The sequence below is a fragment of the Furipterus horrens genome, unplaced genomic scaffold (genome assembly GCF_987537825.1).
Source record: "Furipterus horrens unplaced genomic scaffold, mFurHor1.1.pri manual_scaffold_9, whole genome shotgun sequence".
Taxonomy (NCBI): Eukaryota; Metazoa; Chordata; class Mammalia; order Chiroptera; family Furipteridae; genus Furipterus; species Furipterus horrens.
The window spans coordinates 101742832-101758280 of NW_028327179.1; the positions used below are offsets into that span (position 1 = coordinate 101742832).

Here is a 15449-nt window from a genome sequence, read left to right on the forward strand (position 1 = left end):
AGTAGGCTGGAGGACTGTCTGGATCCCATAAAGGTTGCGGGTTCGGATTCGATTCCTGCTCAGGGCGTGTGCGGGAGGCAACCGATCGAGGCTTCTCACTCTTTCTCTCTCTGCTCTTCATTCTCTAAAATCAGTGAACATATCTTCAGGTGAGGAACAATAATAATAATAATGATAACAACTGTATTTCCAAAAACAGCCACATTCTGAAGTATGGGGTTAGGATATAAGAATACGGATTTTGAGGGACGGAGGAAGGGACACAATTCAGCTCCCAGGTGGCAGACCTAGAGTTTTTGTTCCTCGAAGCTGGCATTTCAGAGGCACTTTCTGGCAGGTGGGGTTTTGTACCTGTTTACATTTTTTAAGCGAAAATTATGGCCACGCTTTCAGATAAAAAAACCGGACCACTCTGATTTTTTCCCTTTGTGTCTATAGGAGAGAAAGCCAAGTTTCTCAGCAGACTTGGGTTCTCCCGGAAACACCGTGCTGGGTGAACGTGTTCTTGGTGAGAGCATCCCCCTCAGTCCTGACCTGCTGACACTCCAGTCTTCACAGAGCAGCCTCGGGTGTCCCTGGCTTGGTCCCTGACGAGACAGCTGCTCGCTCACCTGCCGATGAGCCGCGGCACTGCCCGCCGCGGGAGGGCGACATGGCGGCTGCAGATCCGCGTCATGGGACACCGTCGTCCAGGCCTGCCTGCCCCGCACACAGCTGGTTACTCCTCCGGGTCAGGGACCCTGCAACAGGGACCCCTGCAGGATTGCTCAGAGCCATGTGTTCCAAAGAAGAGGTTTCATAGTTTACATCTTGGGGTTCTGTGACCCCAAGAAGGGGGTGGTTTGGCAAGAAACACACCCCAGCCCCGTGCACGGGCGGCCACCACCCACTGCGTTTAAGGACTACTGGGTGAGGCGTCACCGCTGGTCACCCGGCATCTCGTGAACAGCACTCCCTTCACTGCCCGCTCACAGCACCCTCGCCCTGGGTCCCAGCGCGCTCTCCTTACACCAAACCCTACAGTAACACCGGCTTCTCCTGTTCACGCAGCTGAAAGGCCTCTGGACAAATCCGTGGCCAACCCACTGTGAATGTGCAGGATCTCACGACACCCACTGTAGGCACTTAAAACTGTTTCATGCACCCTAGCCGGTGTGGCTCAGTGCTTGGAGCCCCGTCCCATACACCAAGAGGCCATGGGTTCGATTCCCAGGCTGGAGCGTGTACAGGAGGCACCCAGTTGATGCTCCTCTCTCTCTCTTTCTACCTCCCTCCGCACCCACTTCTCTCTCTCTAAGACCAATCCTCAGATGAGGCTAAAACAAAGTTTAAAAAAACTCAATGGCCCTTACTTTTCTTCCTGTCACCTCATTTTTTTATTCCAATCCATTTTCTCTTGCTGAATCACGTATCTCTTTGTGCAGTACTTTAAGTCACAGCTTCCGGGAAGGAGCTTCTGACGTTTTCTCTGGACTCTGGGTGCGTGTGTGGTCATGTATGAACGTGCAGGAAGGATCGAGATGCTCCCCCGGGAGTGAGATGGTGCCTTTGGGACAGCCTGTCCCCAACTTTCCCTCACCTGGGAGCCCACGGAGCCAGGCCCACTGAGGAGTCCGTGCGGCTGCTGTGTGATGCTGGAAAGTGGATTAAACGTTCTGGCTCCCATACATCAGCCTCTCTAGGAACGGCAGTAACTGGTGTGTTGCCTTTTCTCCTCAAAGAAAAACAACCCTTTAAGGGAAGCACTGGGGCGGTTGGGGGGGTGGGGATAAGAGGGAGGCAAAATGAACGGAAATTTTCGGGAGAAGAACAGCCAGCACCCCTAAACCCTAAAGACTGGCACCTCCGGGAAGCTGAGGACGCGCTCAGGGCGCGCAGACCACCCCTAGCAGGACGTGGGTCGGGGGTGGCTGGAGGAACGTCTCAGGAAAAGTTCACTGGGAAAGAAACTTGTTCCCCGCGGGAAACTCATTTCAGGGCGCTGCGGCAGGACCATGGACAGCGCCTCACGCCCCCGCGCTGGGGGGCGGAGGCGCCAGCACCTCGGATAGCGCAGTGCCGCGCGCTTGGGGGAGAGGCGGGGAGGGGCGGCCTCATCGGCTGATGTCTTACGTAGGCTGGACCCCGAGTTTGAAAACGCACCCGGGTTCGCTCTCCCGAGCCGCAGCCCGGGGCCGGGGGGGCAGCGCGGTGGGGGCCGCGGGCGGGGGACAGGCAGGAGGCTGCAGAGAGAGGGGGGCGGGCGGGCTGCGCGCCTCAAGTCCTGCTCTGACGCACCGCCCTCCCCGAGCCCACACGCACGCTCCGCAGCGCCCAGCTCTTAATATACTCGGAGGCGCGCGGCTCTGGGTGGCCAGACCGCCGTCTCTGCCGAGGGAGAGAGCCCTGGGCACGGGACAGCTGCGGCGGAGCCGCGGGGCTCTGCGCGCCTAGACTCTGCGGGCAGCCCGCGCCTCCTCTCCGCAGGTGCCCACGGCTCTCTCTCCGGAACCCCTGCCGCCGGCCGGAGCGCTCCGCGCGCTGACCAGCTGCAGCCCCCCGAGCGCCCCTCTCTGCACGCAGCTCGGGGCTCCGGACCCCGAGATGGACCTTCCCGAGGACGTAACGTTCTCGTTCCCCAGCCCCAGCCCTTCGGAGACCAACATCAGCCTGGGCGAGGACTCAGGCCAGTCCCCCCACTCCATCCTGGGCATCATGGTCCTCACCGTCCTGGTGTTCCTGGTGGCCGCCACCTTCTCCAGCAACACGCTGGTGCTGGCCACCATCGCCCGGGTGCGCACGTTCCACCGTGTGCCGCACAACCTGCTGGCGTCCATGGCGGTCTCCGACATGCTGGTGGCCGCGGTGGTCATGCCGCTGAGCCTGGTCCACGAGCTGTCCGGCCGGCGCTGGCTCCTGGGCCGCCGCCTCTGCCAGCTCTGGACCTCCTGTGACGTGCTCTGCTGCACCGCCAGCATCTGGAGCGTGACCGCCATTGCGCTGGACCGCTATTGGTTCATCACGCGGCACGTGCGCTACACGCTGCGCACACGCAAGCGCGCCACCAACGTCATGATCGTGCTGACGTGGGCGCTGGCGGCCGTCATCGCCGTGGCGCCGCTGCCCTTCGGCTGGGGGCAGCCCTTCTCGGAGGCCACCGGGCAGTGCCAGGTGAGCCGCGAGCCCGCCTACGCCGTGCTGTCCACCGCCAGCGCCTTCTTCCTGCCGCTCGGCGTGGTGCTCTACGTGTACTGGAGGATCTACCGGGCGGCCCGGCGCCACTGCCGCGCCCGGAAGCTCCGCAGCGGCGGCCGGGCGGCGCGCGCCGCGCAGGTGGGTGTCCGGGGGGGCCCCCCCGCGCCCCGATGGCGCCTGTGCAGGCTGCATGCCCAGGGCGCCCCCCCCGCAGTTGGCAGAAAGTGGACTTCCCGGGGGTTGGGGGGGCGGGGGGAGGGAGAAGGCTCGGGGGTGGCTGGGAAGCCGAAAGGGAGCGTCAGGTTTCCCGGGCTCCGTCGTGGTGGGGGGTCCCCGGGGGTGGACTCCTGCTTTGCACGTAAAGTGGGGTGGGGGGGTCTGCACCACCGTCTGCGGGGCCCCTTTGGGCTCTGGGATGTGGAAAAGCCGAAGGGATGGGTGTCTGGGGCTGTGCGGGGTGGACTGGCAGCGTCCTGGTGTTCGGGGGGGCCTGGGGGGCTCGGGGGGGCTCGGGGGAGGGGGCTGCAGCGAGAGGGAAGGGGCAGATGGCGGCCGACGCGGCAGGAGCATGGCCGTGCCCCCGGCAACGCAGGTACGTGTTTTCCCCGGGTCTGAGTGCGTCTTTGCCAATGAAAGCACCTGATGCTGCCAACTCTGGTGTCTCCTGACGCAAGACTGAAGATGTTCCTGCCTGGGACCCAGAGCTGGCCTTTGTCACCCGTCCCCACTGCCTGTGCAGGTCCCGGGCCCCACCCTGCTGCCCCTCGGGCAGGGCGGCAGCTCAGGACCCCTGCAGGGGGCGATCCGAGGCAGACAGTGCACCAGCCTGCCTCCACAAGTGGCTTTTCATGGGTGACAACTGCGACAGCACCGTGAGGGCTCTCCTGTCACTCTTCTCTCCCCCCACACTTCTCTGCTGCGTTAACACTTCCTAACTTGAGGCTGGGGTCCTCGCCCACCCCTCCCCTGCCCCTCCTCCTGGCCCAGGACGCCCCTCACACCTAAGCCACGTGCTCCAGCAGCCCTGGCTCTGACGCAGCGCCCACTTTGCGGTCCCAGGTCTAGGATGACGAGGCAGACGTGCCCACTTAGCATGCTGGGCACGTCTGCGCTTGGTGCAAAGAGGGTGAGGACGCCATCTTGTCTGAAGGGCTCTGTCTAGGGAAGGGGAGCGCCACCCCCTGGGAGCTCTGAAATGGCCGTCAGAGCTGATCCCCCCCCAACCACTGAAGCAAGCCTGCAGGGGCCAGGTGTGGGGGAGGAAGGGGGGAAGAGGGGTCCGAAGCTACCCATCCTTTCATCTAGAGCAGTGTTCTCAGTTGGGGGGTGCTCCCCCCCTCTCCCAGGGAACATTGGGGGATGTGGGGGACACATTTCAGATGACCAGGACATGGGGAGAGGGAGCCAATGGTCTCTAGGGTACAGGGCTAGAGGGTGGCTTGCGCCAAGGGGAACACGTCTGCTTATTTCCTGCACCTCACTTTCTCAGGACCATGGAACCCACTAGAACAAGATGCAAACTATGAAGCCTCTTCACTGGGGAAAAAACAAATGCTCTGAGCAGTTCTGCTGGGGTTCGTGTTTCGGGGTCCCTGACCTGGAGGAGTAACCAACTGCGTATCCCACAGGCAGGGCAGCTCCACCCTGACCCCACAGCCCCAGCAAGGAATTACTCAGACCAAAACATCAACAATGCCAGATTTGGGGAACCCTGACCTATTAGATTAACTAAACAGAACAAAGGGGGCTCATGGGCAGGCGTGCCCCCAAGCCACCTGGAGCTCAGATGTGGAGGTTCCCAAGAGGACTAGCCACCTTCCAGGCCCTGCTCACATGGACCCACCTCTGCCAACGTGCAGGGTGCCATTTACACGCAGTGCCAGGCACACTGGGGAAGGGAAAGCAGTTACAGCCGTGTCTCGGGGCTCAGTGAGGGGAAGGGGGGCTCCCCTCCTCTGCTTGGGAGACAACAAACAACACATTGTGACATCCTCGAGCTTTTAAATACATATTTTAGCACTGTTTTCTCTCTCCCTCTCTCTCTCTCCCTCTTTCTCTCTCTCTCTCCACCCCCCCCCCTCTCTGCCTCTGCCAGATAGCTTTGGAAAATGCCCCCCTTGGCTTTGCAAGGCCCCTGGGTGAGCCCGGGCTGTGCATGGACCATGGGGCTGCCTCTGTCCTCATGTCACTGCGAAGGGTTAATTACAGACCAGGTCCCCTAATGATGGGGTGGTAGCAGGTGCCAAAGTTTCCAGATACAGCTCCAGCACAAGCCACCTGTGTCACCTGGGGAACACAGCAGTGCTTCCCTGTTATTTACCTGCTGAGCTTCGTACAGACACACACTGAGGTCCTCGCCTGGCAGCGTGAGAGGGACATGCCTTGTCCTTGCCCTTGCCCTTGTGCCAGGGTGATGAAACTGGCCTCGCCAAGTGAGGGGCCGGCCCTGACAGGTGGGTACGTGCCAGGGCAAGTCCATGGAGGTGGCTTGTCCTAGAGCAACAGTCGGTTTCAGGTGGCCTCATTCAGCTCCACACAAGACCCCCGGGCGCTGCGCAGACCCCCGTCTCGGCAGCCGGCTCGCCCTGAAGAGGAGGTCTCGTCGGTGGGGGTCTGCCGCTCAGGTGCCATGGCGAGCAGCGTGGCTTTAGTCCCGTGTGAGCATGGTGCCACACAGGCCAGGGTAGCCACAGGTGTTACCAGAGGAGGCCGAAAGGTCTCCCAGGGCGTGAGCCGGGGCTTCTCCAGTCCTGGTCAAGAAAGCAAGTCCCGGGATTCCCCGGGTCCACCGGAGGCAGTTGGGCTGTCCTGTCTTTTCTCTTAGAGACTTTTGGCCTCGTCTTCAGTGCTAACCCAGGGGGCGTGACGTGTCAGGGCGGGGTCGACTCGGTCCTGGTCAGTCAGAGGGACATCTAGCCCGGGCTCCACAGGTGCCCCGACCCCAAGGTGTACACTTTCCTGTCACCTTTCTTCCTTTGCAATAAAAACCTAACGCCCATGAATGAGCACAATCCCCAGGGCTCTTCCCTGAAAGAATCTTATCTCTTTGGACTCCTTGTCCAGAGCCACAGCCTCGTCTGTGGGGTCCTCTGCTTGTCCCCAGGTTCCTGGTTTCACAGCGAGCAGCGTGCTTCTGCTTCCGGACGCCCCCCGAGGAACCTGGTTCGGGCTGGTTTCAGGCAGCACAGCAGAGCATCCAGAATACACGTGTAGTGTTTGTTTTTAAAAGGGCACCTGAAGATGCCTTTTTTCTTTCAGTCCTCACTCAGGGGTATGTTTCTGTTGATTCTAGGGAAAGAAGGGAAAGCGCAAGACACGTGGATGTGACAGAGATGTCGTGGTCAGCTGCCTCTCGTTCTTGCCTGGACTGAGGGCCGACCCTGCCACCGAGGTACGTGCCCTGACAGGGAATCGCACCCACAGCCTTTCGGTGTCTGGGATGACACTCCACCCCACTGAGCCCCCCGGCCAGGGCCAGGGGATGTTTCTAACCCCAGGTAAAGACGTGAATGACCCTGAAACATACCAATCCTGAGTTTACAGACTTGTCTCCTATTTCAGCAGTTTTACATGTTCAGTCATTCAGCCATCGGGCTTCCTGTTAAAAAGAATTGTATTTTCATCAAAGGAACTGGCCTCCTTGGGTATCAGATTGGGTCGTGTCCCCATTGCTTTTGATGGAACACCCACCCACAAACTGGGAATTAGGGTTTGGTACAAGGGTATCCAAGTTCGGTTTGGGGCAAAGACGCTTCTTCAATTACAGAAATATGATCACGACTTGTTCTTCTTTTTTTTTTTTTGTTTGGGCTGAGGATTATCCAGTGAGTCATAGGCTGTCGGACTGGCAGTAATAACAGGAGGAAGAGAGGGCAGAGGACGTGATGGGACTTCACAATGAACGCCCCAGTCAGAAAAGGCTGGGGGCTCTTTGTGAGCGCAAGGCATTCGTCCCGGATGGCAACAGGCAATCTAAAGGCTTCATATATGTGCTGGGGGCGTGTTGGCTCATTTAACAGATGCCTGCCATTTCTCAGAGGCGAGGGGCAGAGCCCCAGGGCTGGGTGCTAAGGGGTGGCTGTAGCTGGCAATGCCTTTTGATAGGCATCACGGAGTCCAGTTAATCCCCTGGAACGGGGCCTGGAATGTCCCCACTTGGACAGAAAGGCCGATGGGTTGATCACACAGGGAGAGGAAAGCCGCGCCCTGGGCATTGTGCTCCATTTCATCTCTCTGTGTGAGGCATCTTTTCCCCTTGAGGACTCGAGGGCCAGGGCTGCGTGTCTGGTGTTGTCTGGAATTATGCGCAGCACAGGCATTCTCCTGGGCCGGTCACATGATCTAATGTGATCACGACTCAGAGCTGGTACATTCTGTGTGGAAGCAGACCCCAGCGATGGGGCTCATCGGTGAGTCACCGCGACCAAGCTGGTGTCCTCCTGGTCACGACCACAAAATGTCGGCTGCAAGCTGGCGTCCAGGGTGGTTCAAGGTCCTCGCCCCTGGGACTTTTCTGCTCAACGTAATTGCTGTCCCTTGAGCCCGTTAAGATTTTATTTATTTATTTTTAGAGAGACAGGAAGAGAGGGAGAGAGACTCCCATGTGTGGGTGCCTCTCCCACACCCCAGCTGGGGACCTGGCCCACACCTCAGGCCTGTGCCCCGACTGGGAATCGAACCAGCAGCCTTTCCAGCTGCACACTGGGCTCCCTCGAGCCTTTTTAAAATGTAATCTGTAGCCACAAATTTGTCTTTCATTACCTTCTTTCATTGCCTGGTAGCATCAATCTTTTTAAAAAAGAAATCTTTTCTGTTTTGAATTTTTTTTAACTTAAGTCGATTTGCTTGTTTCCTCTTTAGACTGAAACTGTAGGCTGGAGGCTCTGTGGCCCCGTAACAGCCGGGGTGAGGGCCGGCGCCGCGCCGCCCCCACGCACAGGACGCCGCGCTGTGCGCATCCAAACGGCAGGCCGTCCCCCCGCCCGGGAGGTCTCGAGGGACAGGGCATTGCCGGCTCCTCACGAAGCTCCTGCTTCTCTTTTTCAGAACGAACCCGCGACGCTGTTCTCGGCCCGCCAGGGCACCGTCACCTTCCAGCCAGAAGGGGACACTCGGAAGGACCCGAAGGAGCAGAAGGCCGCCGTGATGGTGAGCATCCTGATCGGGGTGTTCACCCTGTGCTGGCTGCCCTTCTTCTCCATGGAGCTCATGAGCTCGCTCTGCGGCTGGGAGTTGCCCGACGTGTGGAAGAGCATCTTCCTGTGGCTGGGCTACTGCAACTCCCTCTTCAACCCCCTCATCTACACGGCCTTCAACAAGACCTTCAACAGCGCCTTCCGGAGGTGGTTCCGTAGGCGGCACTGAGGCCGCGGCCCGGAGAGCCAAAGAGCTACTCCCGCCACCCCCGCCCCTGTCCTGCACTCCTCTCTGCAGGACCTGTCTCCCTCACAGCCGGCTAGGAAGGCGGGCCCCCTCGGCAACGCAGGGGAGCCCTCCTTAATGCCTGCTGTTCCCCACTCCGCACCCCTCAACCACTGACTTGGCCCCCGAAGCACCTTTTCCTCTCCCCAGCCCTGCATGGTTCCCATCCTGGTCCCCAAGAAGTCCAGTGAGGCAGACGGGAGGGAGGAAGCAGAACAGCAGGGGCAGGTAGAGAGTGGGTTTGGAAAGTGACTAAGACGTTAGGAAGGGACGTCTGGGGCCAGGACACCGCCGTTCCTGTATTGTGACTCAGTGGGCCCCGTCTCCCACCCTCCTGTCCGCCCTCCTGACTTGTGCCCCCTAGTATTTAGTGTGTGTGTCCCAGTATTTGACCACAAAGTGCCGTCTGTAAACGTGTCGATGTCCATCTGTAAGGCCAGTGAGTATTTGACACCATGGCGTGTGTGTGGCCCGTGCGCACGCACAGACACCCCACACACACCCCCGCGCCCAGTGCTGACGTGCTCATTGGCTAGGTGGCCCTAAAAGGCAACCCACCCCCTTGACACAAGAGCTACAGGTCAAACCAGATACCTCCTTCCATCCTGAAGCCACAGTTCACACACCCGAGAGACGCCCCCCGGTTAGGTAGCACCTGTCGCCCACGCGCCGTGGCTGTCGTTCGTGTGGAGTCTGTTCGGGCGCTGCAGGACCGAGACCTTCCTCCTGGAATCCCGAGTTCAGAGGAGAACAACCGCCACCCGGTTGTTGGCTTCGTAACCAAGGGCTGCGACGGCATTTTCACCGACCGCGTGCACTTCCGGGGGGTAGCAGAGTACTTTGCCAAGTGCCATTTTTTATTGATGAGTGCCTACTTCAGGCCGACACTGGTCCCTGAGGTGAGGGGCGGGAGCATGGCCAAGCGCAGCCTGAGTCCTGCACGGCTGGTGCCCGGACCGGCGCTGAGGCGAGGCCGCTGGGCGAGGACCCTGTGTTCACATGACCCCATGAACCCCAGTCATCGCACCAACCCTTACAGAGACCTTGGGCCACCCCGCTGCCTGTACGCTGCTACACCCCGGCCTCCTGACTGCATGACCTTAAATACTAGGTATTTCACGCTTTCATCATGATGATGCATATACATGTGTTCTTTTGTATGTAATAAATTAAATCAATAAAAGTTTCAAAAGCAGAAAACCTGTGTCCCTTGGCGGCTTGGAGCGGAGTCTTGCGTCTCCATCAGAGATGATCGCGGCCGGGAGGATGGGAGTGGGTGAGGGCGGGTCCCTGCTGCGGGGGCCGTGTCAGGGTGCTGGGGGCGGGCAGCCTATCTCGGGAGGCAGGTTCAGTCACACGTTTCTTTGGAAACATCTTCGGATAATGCTCTCGTCTGTCACTTGAAATGCTACACCCACAGTTCTTTGTTTTGTTTTCAAGTGCAGACCATTCACTAGTGCGTCACCTCCCCCGCAGTGGCTTGGAACCCGTGAAACCACTGAATGCTGCTATTTTCCGGTGTTATAACAAGGGGAGCGCCCCCCCCCCCAAACTTCACAGCAGAGAACAAAAACAACCACACCGAGGTGACGTCATAATCAAGGGAAAAGTTTCAAGAGTTTTCCAGCTCGGTCCCCGTGACATCTTATTCTCCTTGTTCACTTCAGTGTTGGTCTTACTATTCCAAAAAGATGTATCTCCTTCAAAGTTTTCAGGCAGGTGGCACTTTGGGAGGACGTCCCTCATTTGTTGGGGGGCTTCCAAGACTCCTCTCCCACCACCCCACCCCTAGGATTCTGGACACCTTAGCAGAGAAAGACGCTATTCTAATCTGAATGCCAATCTCCCTCCGAGGTTATGATTAAGATTTTCCCTAAGACAAGGAAGTCTCGGTGCTGTTATTCTTCAGTAGGTACTTGGCACTCCCCAGGGGGTCACTTAAAATACACATTGCGTAGACAGTCTGCCAAGCGCCGGGCGGCGGCGGCGGCAGCGACGGCGGCGGCCATTCCTGAGTGCCTGGGCTTCCGTTTCAATACCCAGCGTTGTTTGTGAATAAGAGGCAAATTTTGGTGGCGCTGGGTGTCCAGGGTGCAATTCAAATAGTTCTGGATCACGTTCACTCTGGGCTGCCAGTGTAAAGTAAGCCGTTCCCACAACTCGTCCCCAGATGGTGACCCTCACCAGCACTGGCCTCTCTTCCTGCACGGTGTCGGCAGGACCCCCTTTGCCTAGAGAAGCAGCAGCAGCAAGTGCCCCCGCAGGGGGGGCCTACCCTAACTTCCCACCCTTCCGCTCACGCCTGGAGGGAGTACCGGGGCGAGGACCTGCCCACCGGAGCCGGAGGGGAAGGTAGAGACGCACGTCTGTGCTGCAGCTCAGCCCCGGCTCTAACACTAATGCACAGCCGCTCACCTTGGCCGAAGCGGCCCTGCGGCCTTCCTGTCCTCCGGGGATCCTCGGGCTGGTGGTGCGCCACCGCCTTGGGACCGGCTCGCTTGGCGGAGCACGGTCCCCTCTGCTCTGCTCACTGTCACAGGGTTCTGCTCCAGGCCTGCCCACCCCTTGGGGGACGGCAGAGGGGCTGCGTCCCGATGGGGGAGCGGGCTTCCCGAGCCTCCCCGCATCACCACGCCTGGATCCTCCCCGGGCACACCAGGTGATCCCAGTGGAGCAGTGGGTCCCACGTGCTGGTTTTCCCAGCCTTGCTGGTTCCTGCTAGTCCCTTAAAGACACCAACACCCCCCAGCCGGCTGCTCGGGCATCTGCTGAGGCCCCCGAGCTCCTGGGGTAGCGGCCCGGGCGGCCAGCACCCCCTCTCTGGGTCTCAGACGGCTCTCAGGCTCCTCCTCTGAGCTTAGAGAGCTTAGTAACGCCCGTGGGTCCTGTCGCCCCCAGCACTGAGGGGGCCCTCCCCCCAGCTCCCACCTCTGATGCCGTCACCAGCCCTGGGTCTCTGCAGCTTGCCCTCCTGACTAAGGAGTCCTCCTGTTAAGTCCCCCCTGTGACCAGGCTGGTGACCCTCCTTCCCGACTAGCCTCTGAGCCACCCGGGGATTGGGCCCGCGGTTCCCGGGCACGCCCTCCACAGCGCAAGGCGCCACGGCCCTGCGAGGGCGATGTCCTCCGTGGGCGCCCCGAGGCGGGCTGCTGTGGGTCTGCCCACTGACACCAGAGGCTCCATTTTCTCCAGCCCCTCTGTGCCGGAGCCGCAGGGGTGCAGGTGGGTGCACAGTGAGAGGCAGACCTCAGTCTCCCCAGCTCCATCTTCCCAGGTCAGCTCCCTGGAAACTGAACTCAGGGGTGCCACAGACCGAGCCTGTCCCCCAGAATTCAACGTTAAATTCTAACCCCTGGCATCTCACGGTGGGACTGTGTTTGGATATGGGCCTTTACGGAGGTGAGAGAGGTAAAACGGGGTCCTATGGGGGGGCGGTCCTGATCCTGTGGGATGGTGTCCTCGTAAGAAGAGGGGACAAGGATGCAGACCACACAGAGGGACAGTCTGTGAGGACACAGGGAGAGGACAGCGTTCACGTGCCCAGGACAGAGGCCTGAGGGGGAGCCAGTGCCGCCCACCCCGGGGTCTCAGCCTGCAGCCCCCAGGACGGGGAGAGAGTGACGCCTGCTGTGTGAGCCGCCTTGTCTGCAGTGCGTCATTGCAGCAGCTAATACAGTCACACACGCACACGGCCGGCCGGGGGCGGCGGGCTGGGGGGGGAGCACTGCTAGCGAGGACGGCAGTCAGAGCCCTGCAGGGAGGGGACCTTCCCAACGGGCGACCAGTCAGAGCTGCACCCTCAGCTGCAGACAGCTCCCTCTCCCCTCCCCGGGGCACCTCCGTCCTGACCAGGCACCCTAAGGCCCCCGACTGGGGAAGGGGTCTGAGAGCACCAGGCAGAGGGCCGGGAGAAGGGCCCTTCCCAGCCCTCCTCACCCCCTGTCCCTTGAGGTGGGTGGTATCAGCCAGGCAGCACCGGCCCTGCCTGAATAATACGTGCCCCGTATTTCACAGCAGAAGGGGCTGCCTCCCAGTGCCCCCAAATACTGTCTCCTAGCCTCTTTTTCACAATGGAGAGTGTGTTGTGTGAGCTTACACGTCCTTCTGTGTTTTGGGACAATCTCATGTTCCAAGCAGGTCAGAGAGGGGAAGGGTCCAGGGAAAAATCCTCCCGCCACGTGGCCGCCCGTGTCAGGGAGCAGAGCCCGCAGCCCCGCGTCCCGCCCGTTTCCTTGTGGTTTTGAATAAGTGCCACGGGCGAATTTGAGGGAGGTCCTCAGTGTCACGGAAAATGTGGTAGAAACCAGGAGTCTGGAGATGGCGCTGCCTGTATGTGCATGTGTGTGCGTGTGCATGCGTGTGTGCATGTGTGTGTGTGATTTAGGAGAATGTACAAGGCTGCAATTATTTTTAAAGATTTTACTTATTTATTTTCAGAGAGAGGGGAAGGGAAGGAGAAAGAGAGGGAGAGAAACGTCACTGTGTGGTTGCCTCTCACCCCCAACTGGGGACGTGACCTGTGACCCAGGCCTGTGCCCTGACTGGGAATCTAACCAGTGACCCTTTGGTTCACAGGCCGGCGCTGAATCCACTGAGCCACAGCAGCCGGGGCAAGGCTGCAGTTTCTCTTAATGGTATCACTTCTCTTTTTTCTGTTTGAAATGTTTATTGAAGGTACTGGGTGACACTGGTTTATAAAATCACCCAGCGTTCAGGGGGACACGTCTAGAACACATCACCTGTATGCTGTGTTGTGTGTTCACCATCCCAAGTCCTGTCTCCCTCCATCACCACTCATCCCCCTTCACCCTGCTCTCTTCTTCCTCCCCCCCCCCCTGCCTCTGCTGATCACCACGCAGTGAGGCTGCAAAATTTTATAATCAGGCCCTGCCCGAGGCTCTGGGAGCTTCGCCCACGGGGGAGCAGGAGCACTGCACACTGAGGTCCTGCTCACTCGTGCCCGGCGCCCCATCCCTCTCTGGAGTCGGGGGTCCCAGTCCACGGGGCTGCTCCTTTCTTCCTGCGCAAGCGCCCACCCTCTCGCCTGCGGAGACCTTGAGTGTGTTAGGACCCCTGGTGACTCGCCGCCTCCTCCCCCGCCCATGGTCCCTCGCCATCATTGTTCTGCAAGCCTGTCCCAGGCCATTTTCTGACCGACGGCACGACCAGCCTGTCTAGATCTAGACAACACCTGACGGCATCTTTATGAGCAGTGCGCCTTGGTGACGCTGACTCACCCGGTTTGGGAACAAAAGCTGTCTTTTGTGAGATGTTAATGCATCCACCCCCGTCCCTCCTTAGCTCGATGCCTAGTCACCGCTGCAGAATGAGTCAGGTGGCCTTTAAACTCCCGCCAGGTGATTCAGCCACTGACTGAGGTGTCCTGGGCCAGGGGGGCCGGAGCCCGGACTCCGCCGCTGTGTGGACCCTCCAGTGAGCTCCGGTCTCCTGGACGGAGCCCCCTTAATCTACCCTGCTTTTCAGCCCCCCACCCCCATGCCGGTGGCTCTTTCCTGGAGGAAGCAGAGGAATCGATGCAGAGTCTAAGACTGAGCAGACGGCCAGTGGTCCCTGGCCGCAGGCCGCTCTTGGAACAGGAACTAGAAATCAGGAAGGGTTTTCTTTAGAGTCTACAACAAGCACTTTCCTGATTGATTTCGTGCCTCTGTGATTTTCCCCGACGCGTTAAGGAGCATCGAATAAATGCCAGCTGGCGCCCCGAGTGACCGCAGCTCAGGGCGGATGTCCACCCTTCAGCAAGGCTTCCCGCTCCAAGCACCCACGGCAGAGACCACCCTTTCTGTGCTAAAAAACAGAGACACAAAGTCTGTCGGGTGAAATAAAGATGGTTTTCTGCCTGGGAATCCATCCATATTCCCTCTTTAACTTGAGGTCCCATGTATCAGTCACCTTAAAAAAGAAGGCTCACACCCTGACAGGGTAGCTCAGTGGGTTAGAGCGTCGTCCCAATGCCCTAAGCTTGCAGGTTCGATCCCCGGTCAGAGCACACACAAGAAACAACCAATGAGTGCATAAACGAGTGGAACAACGCATCCATGCTTCTCTCTTTCTCTCTTTGTCTCTAAAATCAATAAATTTAAAGAATTTTTCTTTTAAAGAATGCTCCGATGGTAGCCCTGGCAGGTGTGGCTCAGTGGGTTGGAGTGTGGTCCGTTCAAGCCCCAGTCCAGGAGGATATAGTGTTTCTCTCTCACGCGGATCGTGGATGTCTCTCTCTCTTCCTGCCTCTCGAAAAGCAATGAACGCCCTAAGGTGAGGATTTAAAAAAAAAAAAAAAAAAAGGAATGCTCAGACGCTAAAGGCACCCCTTTTGTATCTTTTCCCCAGTTTGTTTTTGCTTATAAGGAGCAAGAAAATAACCCTTGTTTTTTCCGTGCCAGGTGGACGGTTTTCTAGAAGACGCCGTTACAGTCAGAGAGAGTTTTGTGGCCCACAAGGAGGAGCGACGAGAACGCACGGGCCCCTGTCATTAGATGGCATTTATTGCCCTCGAACCGTATTGGAGACATTTCAGACCAGTTTAAAATCAGACTACGTAGATTGATGGGGGGAAAGCGATGGGTTGCACTCTCCCGTACAAGTGAAGCGATGCCGTCGATGGTCAGTGAAAGGGGGTCGGTCCTCCATGCAGCAAAGACCCCTACTGTCCCTGGCGGAGGGTCACGTGAACGAACGCAGTGCAACCGGAGCCTAGACATGGTTCCACTCGTGTGGCCTGGCTCACAGCAGACCCCCAGCCACGTGACTGTTTGCGTTGAACCTCCAAAGCCCACGCACAGGAAGCCACACGCAGGCTCTCGTGGCCCCGGCAGGAGCACTGGCGTCTGGTGCCA

The 15449-nt window shown here is 59.0% G+C and overlaps 1 protein-coding gene across 1 annotated transcript; it reads left to right on the forward strand.

Annotated features, from left to right (window-relative positions):
• The first annotated feature begins 2333 nt into the window (after window positions 1–2333).
• On the forward strand, window positions 2334–8576 carry HTR5A (5-hydroxytryptamine receptor 5A). Its single transcript, XM_090287727.1, has 3 exons — window positions 2334–3312; window positions 7768–7779; window positions 8221–8576. Exons 1-3 carry the CDS (start codon window positions 2584–2586, stop codon window positions 8536–8538), a joined length of 1059 nt encoding a protein of 352 aa, XP_090143853.1. The 5' UTR covers window positions 2334–2583; the 3' UTR covers window positions 8539–8576.
• Window positions 8577–15449: the final 6873 nt, after the last annotated feature.

Excerpts from the sequence above, each read along its gene's own strand:
- HTR5A (XM_090287727.1), top strand. The coding sequence starts at position 2,584 with ATGGACCTTCCCGAGGACGTAACGTTCTCGTTCCCCAGCCCCAGCCCT.